Below are 9,129 nucleotides of genomic sequence, written 5' to 3'. Positions count from 1 at the left end.
CCACCTCCACCTCCATCGCCACCACCACCAGTCTATTCTCCTCCTCCGCCACCACCAGTCTACTCATCTCCTCCTCCACCACCGCCAGTATATTCATCTCCACCACCACCAGCTCCGATATATTGCGTTCGCCCTCCACCACCGCCATGTCCCTTACCTCCGCAACCACCACATTACTCACCTCCACCACCACCGCATCACTCACCGCCTCCACCGTATCACTACAGCTCACCACCGCCACCGCATCACTCACCGCCTCCACCGTATCACTACAGCTCACCACCGCCACCCCATCACTCACCGCCTCCACCTTACCACTACAGCTCACCCCCACCACCGCATCACTCACCACCACCACCACCAATTTATACATACTCATCCCCACCGCCACCACCACATTCTCCACCACCGCCCCCACATTATTCACCTCCTCCACCGCCTCCATGTATCGAACCACCTCCACCTCCTCCTTGCATAGAGTACTCACCTCCTCCTCCACCGACAGTCCATTACAGTTCTCCACCGCCGCCACCATCAGTCCATTACAGTTCACCACCGCCACCATCAATCCACTACAGTTCACCACCACCTCCATCTCCAGAATTCGAAGGTCCATTACCGCCTGTTATCGGAGTATCATATGCATCTCCACCACCACCACCCTTCTATTGATTCTTTCAGAGGTAAACCGTTTCAATTACTCTTTATCAAAAAGATCAAAAAACAAGACTTCGTTCATAGATTATTTACAGAGATCAAAAAAAGAACAGATTTTAAGAGTGATCAAGATTGTCTAGAAGAAGAAGAAGATGATTTATTCCGATGAAAATAAGTGAGAGTATTATTATTATTATTATTAGGGATTCCAGGAAGGAAGAAAAACGAAAAAAAAAAGTTTGTATAGAGGATGATGATAAAATCGGGGAGCAACATCTTCTGCTCCATTTGTTTTTCTTTCATTTTGTGTCTTTTTTTTCTTCAGATTAATTTTATTTTTATTTTTGTGTTCTATTCAGAGAGTTCCTAATTCCGTAGTGAAAACTCGACCACATTTTTCTCTTTTTTGGGGTTTCTGTTTTGATCTTATCAGACGAAGATCTCTAGGCTTCTTACATTACTTCACTTGTTTCTTGCCACATTGATCGAATAGAACCCATAAACAATAAGATTCGTAATCTCCAAAGCCGGTGGTAGATCGAGAAACATTATACTGTATTATATACCACGCGCAACTGATATTTTTTATTTTTAAGTTAACGTTAAATCAGTAATGATAAAAGGCGTTATTTAGAGTAAAATATGTGTGAAAACAATAAAGTTATTGAGAATCTGACTATATGAGAAGTTAGAAGTCATCGATACAATTGTCAAACAAATTGCGAAGAAGAAGAAAACAAATGTGTATTCTTTGAGTTTTTTTTTTTTTTTTTGGGTTTTTTTGGAGATATTTTATTTTGATAAATTTCTTGAAGAGATATTTTATTTCTTGACTTTTAGTTTTTGAATTAATAATAACAATGGGCTTCACGTGGGAAGGAAATAGACTCTCTCTCTATTTGGTAGATTCGAGTAAAAATTCAAATTTTATTAACAAACTAGTAAATTACCCAAAAAAATATTAAAAAACTGAGACAACAGAGAGATATGACTGTGTGCAATAAAATTTTAATCTTTAAAAAGTTTACCACCAGTTAACAATTTGTTATTACTGCTTGCAGCTGATACACCATTGTTAACAACATGTTTAAACAACCATGATTAACTCCTAAACAAACAAAAAAATTAAAAAAGAGAAAAAGTGAGGAATAAGAGCCTTGATTGCCGCAAAGATTTTTAGAATAGTGCTAGTAGTATTGACTTGACTTATTTGAGAAACAAAGAAGTTAATTCGGCTCTTTCTTTGAATGCTGTGAATCCTTAATTTGTGGGTCGCTTCATTTCACTTTTTTTTTTTTTTTCTTTTCCTTCTTTATTTAATATTTCAACCTTTTTTGTTTGTGTTGAAAATCGAAACAGTAGAATCCTGCCGACAGTTCAACGATTTCTTGCGTCAGTATCTATTTACGAGTTTACATTGATTTTTGTGTATTTTTATTAGGAATTTTACCTTTTTATGTCATCACTCTTTCTCTTTTGGTGGTAAGACAGATTATAGTATTGATCGAAATATAATAGTATCTCAGAATTAGTACAAAAACGCCTGTCGTACCGGATTTGTGCTAACCGGATCTATTGACAGGAGAGAACAAATGTTTTGTTCTTTCCCCAAGTACAAAATCGGTTTAAGTATAACAACAACAACAACAAGTTGCTAAAATATTATAGGTGTCTTATGCGAAAAAGGCTTGCAACTCTCATTGTGACAAATTGAAAATACAGAGTTTTTCTTACACGTTAGTATCGTCTTTACGAAATGGAATAATATAAATGGATTCTTGTAGTTCTTATAAAAACTTACATAATGGAATATTATTGTAGGCAGCAATCTCAGGAAAACGATAAGAAAAAAAATAAGGGACGAAATAAGTGTCCTGCATCTAAGGGTTTTAGGATGCCATTACAGTTTTGGGCTTATATGGTTTACTACATTAACTAGGTACAGGACCCGTGCGTTTGCACGGGAGTATCCCTATTAAAATTTAATTTTATATAATTTGATATTATAATTTAATTTTACTTAACCTACACTTTTTCGTTCTTTTTTTTAATAGGTCGGTATTATCTTATACATTTGTAGTGTTGTTTTAACTTATAAGAAGATGGATTTGGTAAAATAATATAACAGTCGTATTTTGTAATAAAATATTATAGTTTATATTATTTTCCTATACGCTTTATGAAACGATAACTCAACTGACTGTATTACCAAAATGAAATGAATATCCTATCAAATGTTTAGAAAGAAATATGTTTTAAAATATATAATAGTGAAGATCTAAATGACTGAATGTAAAAGACTATCTGAATCTTTAAATCATTTTGAACTTCGAAGTGCATATATTTCATTTTAAAAAAAATTATTTCTAATTGAGTGAGGTTGTTAATACGTAATTCCTTATTTAACAGAAAATAATGGATAATTTTTTGTATAATAGATATTATTTCGGTTTGGAGTATAATTGATTTTATTATGTGCTGATTTATTGGAAAGACTATGAATTCATTTAGAGGATTCACACTTATTTAGGAGAATATTACAATACCAAATCATACATCATTTACATCTATAATCTAGGAGAATAAGTTATTAAAATCTTAATTGAAATATATAATTGATAGACCTGTAATTAGTTATGTAGTTTTCCAAGGGGATTTAGGTGTTAATTAGGAAACGAATATTCGTTTTCTGTTTAATTGATTATTCTCAAAAAGGAGAAATTATCCTTAAATATCGAACAGTCGATGAGTTATATTATATATCGTCTTCCTTTTTTAATATTTTTTAATTAAAGAATTCTTGTTAATTTACAGGAAATTATGAAATGCATAACTATTGATTTACAAAATCATCAAAAGAGATATATTTTCGTTTTAGAACAAATTATTATGCATTTGTTCCCGAGATAAAGTGATAGAGTGAATTTTTAAAATCATCAATTATATAATTATTGGTGTAAAATTAAGAACATTTTTTAAATAGCCGTATAATTATATAATTATTGGTGTAAGGCAAAAATTTATGTGATGAATAGAAAGATTAGAATATCTTCAATATCATATCCAACAAAAACTTTGTACTTGATTAACTACTGAAATCTAATAATATTAAAAAATTTAAAATTATTCGAATGTAATACAATTAATAATGAAATTATGGCAATCACATTATCGTGTTTATTCCTAGTTATTAATACATATGAAATCCTTTATTTTTTCGAAGAATTAATTTTGTAGTTTTCATGAGTTATTTTGATTCTCTTTCGGGGATTTGGTAAACCGTCTCCTTTGCTTAAATACTGAAACCAAATCTTGATATTATGTGTCTGGTCATTTGGTTCATGAAGTACAGCTTTTGAAACATGTTCAAATGTAAGATAGATCTTGTTAGTTAGGTGTTGGATGTGTAAAGAAATCAAACTTTGAATACTTACCGAGTAAAGGTTTCTAATTGCTAAAAAATCCTGTTTTTTTCTTCTTCTCTGCCACTGTTTTTCCTCCAAATTATAAACGAACTAAGGAGGATGTTCATCATAAATTATATTTGTAGATGACTGGTATTTGCTATTACGTTCGAACCATGATGAGAAATGACTCACGTAAAGCTTGACAAAAAGAAGGCATGTGAAAATTGAAGATTAAATTTTTATGTTTGCTATGGTGAGTGTTAAGAAGAATGTTATTTATAGGTGAGGATATGCATGTGTAGGATTTTCGTTTATGGAGGATATTTTTTTAATTTTTTTAAAATAAATAAAACTACCCCGTGGTACACCACATGTCTATTATTTTGTTGATATATATACTGTTAATGGTTGTAGGTAGAGTTTTGTAGAAACTCTTGATTCGCAAGTTGAGAATATACATTTTACGATTTGTTAGTTATGATTTAGGAATGAATGATCTGGCATATTCTTATTATGATTCTCAATTGATATTATTGGATTAATAGTATACATTTAAATCTAATAAGATCTTACCAAATATGTAATCGTTTATTAAACGCAAATTAGATATTTTCTAAGATGTATTCATCTTGAATTAGTTGCTATATTATAGGGATGTGATTAAGAGGATGTGATTACATAATTTGGATTATCAATTCTTTTTGTCAAACTCGGTCCTAAAAATTTGGCATGCAAAATAGATATTTCCTAAGATACAATGGGCATTAATTGGCATTAATTGGATGTAAATAAGTATGATATGGATTAAAAACCGGCCCAAAATATTCAGCAATCTTAAGGAGGATCCGGATAATTGAATCGGTTATAATTTTAGTTAAAAACCCGACCCAAAGTTGGCAAAAAGTGATGGCACCCTATTGTACTCCAAAAATGTATTCCGAGCTCTATATGTGGATATACTTGTTTGGTTACAAATATCCTAAGATAACTTTTAATATATATCCGTTTATAAAAATTCAAATCACATTATATGCTGAAAAAAATCTAAAATTTTATTAACCTTATGTATTAAATAGTAATTAAAATAATTAAATATAAGATTAAATAAAAATGAAAAGAGAATTATATTTTAATCTAACATAATGATTTAAATTAGATAGATATATTTTAGGAAATTAATTATATCAAATAAGGAAATAATTGTGTTTGGTTGTAATGATTGTAGAGAATTTAGTTGAGACTTGTTTGGATACAAAGATAAGAGAAGATGACACGAAAATGTATTTCAAAAATGTTAAGATAGATGGGACAAAGCTGTCTTCTCTTTCGATATATAGGAAATACTATTGTGAATTGATGTTTTCTAATAAAATCTAATATTATTTATTAGTTAAATTAGATATGCTTATAGTGAGTGTCACAAAACATAACTTTCAACACAAACAAAAAAGGGTTGAAATATTAAAATATGATAGTATTATTAGTTAAATTAGATATTTACAAGTTTTATCATATGTATGCAACACATTACATTTCTTAACATGCGAATGCATTAATAAAAGATTAAAGTGAATGAGTATAAACGAGGATGATGCTTTCGCGGGGTGAGTGGGGGCTGACAAGTCTATACGTTTATTCTTGTTTCGCATATGATTTGAAATTTACCCTAATATCTCTTTTTTTTATACTCAATTCTCATATCACTTCTAATATTTAATTGCTTTCCACTAAGTCAAAATATAATTGTACTATATCACTTATATAATATATAAAACGGAAGTACACAACTTTTTTTGGTACACTATATAATTTTTATAAATTTATTACAAAATAGGTTATACATTAAATATAGGTTAGTTACAAAAAAACGTTATAGATTAATTAGTCAATTCATGGACTATATGAATACACTTAAGAACTAGGTGATACCTCGTGCTACAACACGGAATTAAATATTTTGTAGTTACCTTTTTTTTTATAATTTGTATTTTTGTAATGTAATTTTTTTATTTTAAATTATTTTCTTTGTTTATATAGTGTTTATTTGTATATTTTGGGTTATACAGTAAATTGAAAATCTTAATAGAGTAAGTAGTTTGTAGAATGTAGCTTTTCACGGAAACATATACACCGCAATATTAGATAGTAGTTTTGTAAGAGAATAGACACTCCGCAATATCGGATAGTAGTTTTGTAAGAGGATAGATACACCGCAATATCGGATAGTAGTTTTGTAAGATGATGAGTTTTTCTTTATTTTGGTTTGTCGTCAAAAGAGGAGAAGTTGCTTGTTAAATTTTAGTGTGAAATATTTCAATAGTTAGGAAACCATTGTATTTATAGTGAACTTAGGTATATTTAGGTTATCATTTAGAAGTTAATCAAATCTCAGCAAAACTGTAAAAAATCAATTTAATTTATAGTTTGATAAAAATACATGTTTTAACGGGTTTAACTCAAACTTTTTTTATATTTTAAAATTTTAAAAAAAATTTAAGAGTAAAAATATTAATATTACTTAAATATTTTTAGACTTAAATATATTATAATATTTTAAACTTTCGACGGAGTTCAAATTTTATAATAATTTAAACATTCTATAAAAATTTAAATATTTATAATCTCTTAAACTTTTTTTTTAAAAACGTACATATATTATAATATGTTTACTTTTTAAAGTTTAAATATGCTCAAATATAGAACCAAATTACACTGTTAAATTTGAATACTTGATAAATCAAGTTTCCTGCTCATTTGTACTCAAAACATATTAGTCATATATTTATAGTGATTATGAACCATATTCCAAAATATTTAGTCGATGTGGGATATACAGTACACATTTTCTGTAAATTAGTTTACAACTTTACATATATATCATTTATGCGTTTTTTATTCTTTCCATCTATACTAATCATAATTAATTACTATAATTTCGTGAAGGAAATATTAAAAAATCTAAACTAAAAGATGGTTTGTTTTTATTTAATTGTATTAAGTTGATTTGTTGTTTCCGTTAATATCTCACAATATAAAAGCAAATCAAATAAGTTTACATATATATACAATTTCGTATTTAATCTATTGATTATTTTGGAAGCAACAACGTCACAATCCATAATTATTAAAGATTTCTCATTATTATTAATATTCGTAATAATTATAGGGATTAAATATGGTAGTAGTTAATATTTGATATTACTGAAACCATTAAATACTCGGATACAGTTTCCTTATTTATAGGGATAATACCTCTGTTTAGTTGTGTGAATAATTATTCTTGAATCAAACCAAATACATGATCCGAATATTATAATCATGGATTACAAACGGATTTGCGAGTTTGATTTCTTCTATTATCGGGTTAAAGAGGATCCGCGTCCTGACCCGGTCGTAATTAAGTGGGCGATTAAGGGGTATAATGGTCATTTACTGAAATCAAAACTATAGGGTAATTTAATTAACTTAAGTGATTCTAATAATTTTTAATGAAAGACGTACCAAAATAAAGTCATGGTCCAATTTTTTGAGTCTAGTGGGTACTTCAGCTTTAATAGTATAGATATCCCAAAGAATCTTCTTAAAGAGAATATTCCTATACAATTTCCTAAATAAAATCTTTAGTATTCCATGTATTGTTACAAAATATATACTCTTAGACATAAAAATATATTCTTAGACGTAAAAAGGAATAAAATCTTGGCAATTTATCACACTTAATCATGATATCCGAGATCTTATTCTGCAACTGAAAATAAAATCTTACCTAAGCACATATCATATTAAAAACTTTCACCAAACATGTTCAAAAATTAAAATAAAAATAAACAACAAACATAACCATTTCTCATACATAAATTACAAAATTAACAATATAAAACTTACAATAGGTATTTTTTTTTAAGTCATTATATTAGCATATGATTTTATTGTATAATGTTTTATCAAAAAAACTTTTAAAAATAATCATATCAATTATATTATAATATAAATAAAAATAATATAAATAAAAAGAATTTCAACCCGTGCTCTAGCACGGATTCTAATCTAATCTAGTATATGTAGATTTGGAACTTGAACATACATTCATCTAAAATGTTAGAATTCGTTGGAACATAATGCTCTTTAGTACACTTGCAACTTGCAAGTCAGATTTTAAAAGCCAATAACTTTTTTCTTTACTTTTCATATTTGTGTACTTGGAATATTATTGGTCAATGAGTTATTTAAGACTTAGGAAAAATATGATAAAATCTTAGAAATTTTTAATACTAAATATTGAAAACTTATCATTATTCGCATGCGTGAAGTTTCTAACAAATAACGGGTGAGTGGATACCTATCTAACGAGATATTTAAGACTTAGAGAATATAGGTTGCATTTTTTAAAAAATCTTTAATATTATCGTTTAATATTGAAAACTTATTTGCCAGGACATCTGAACAAGGTATTAATAAAGTCATTATAGAATACTTTGAATCCTTGTATGGCTCGCAAAATAAAGGCAACATAGACAAGGTGATACAATATATAAGGCCTCGTGTCTCAAGTGAAACGAATGCGGCTCTAACTAAACCTATTAGAGAGGAGGAGCTTCATCAAGCTGTTCATAGTATGGCAAGAGAAAAAACTCCAGAACCTGATGGTTTTAATCCAGGTTTTTATCAAGATCATTGGTCCACAATTCACACAGGTGTGTTCAACTTTGCTAAGTCGTTTTTTAATGATTGCCAACTAGACCCAAAAATAAATAGTACACACATCTGTTTAATTCCAAAAATAGATCAATCTTGTGAAGTTAAGGACTATAGACCGATCAGTTTTGCCAATATTGCCTATAAAATCTTATCAAAAGTTTTAGCTGATAGACTTAAACCGTAGCTGAACACCATTATATCTGCAAACCAATCTACTTTTATTCTTGGTAGATTGATAACAGATAACATACTAATTGCTCATGAACTCTTGCATTCTCTTCATACTAAAAACATGGTTCACCATTATATAGCCACAAAGCTTGACATCAGTAAACCTTTTGATAAAGTTGAATGGTGTTTTGTCGAG

At 29.1% G+C, this 9,129-nt stretch overlaps 1 protein-coding gene across 1 annotated transcript; it reads left to right on the top strand.

Annotated features, from left to right (window-relative positions):
- On the top strand, positions 1-1,059 carry LOC109131050 (leucine-rich repeat extensin-like protein 3; the record flags this gene model as incomplete). The annotated part of the gene is given in 1 exon segment (XM_019241530.1): positions 1-1,059. A coding segment is annotated over 1 exon segment (672 nt), but the record flags the coding sequence as incomplete, so codon positions are not given.

Source organism: Camelina sativa, chromosome 19 (genome assembly GCF_000633955.1).
Source record: "Camelina sativa cultivar DH55 chromosome 19, Cs, whole genome shotgun sequence".
In the NCBI taxonomy this organism is placed as follows: Eukaryota; Viridiplantae; Streptophyta; class Magnoliopsida; order Brassicales; family Brassicaceae; genus Camelina; species Camelina sativa.
This window is presented reverse-complemented; position numbering and strand designations above follow the sequence as displayed.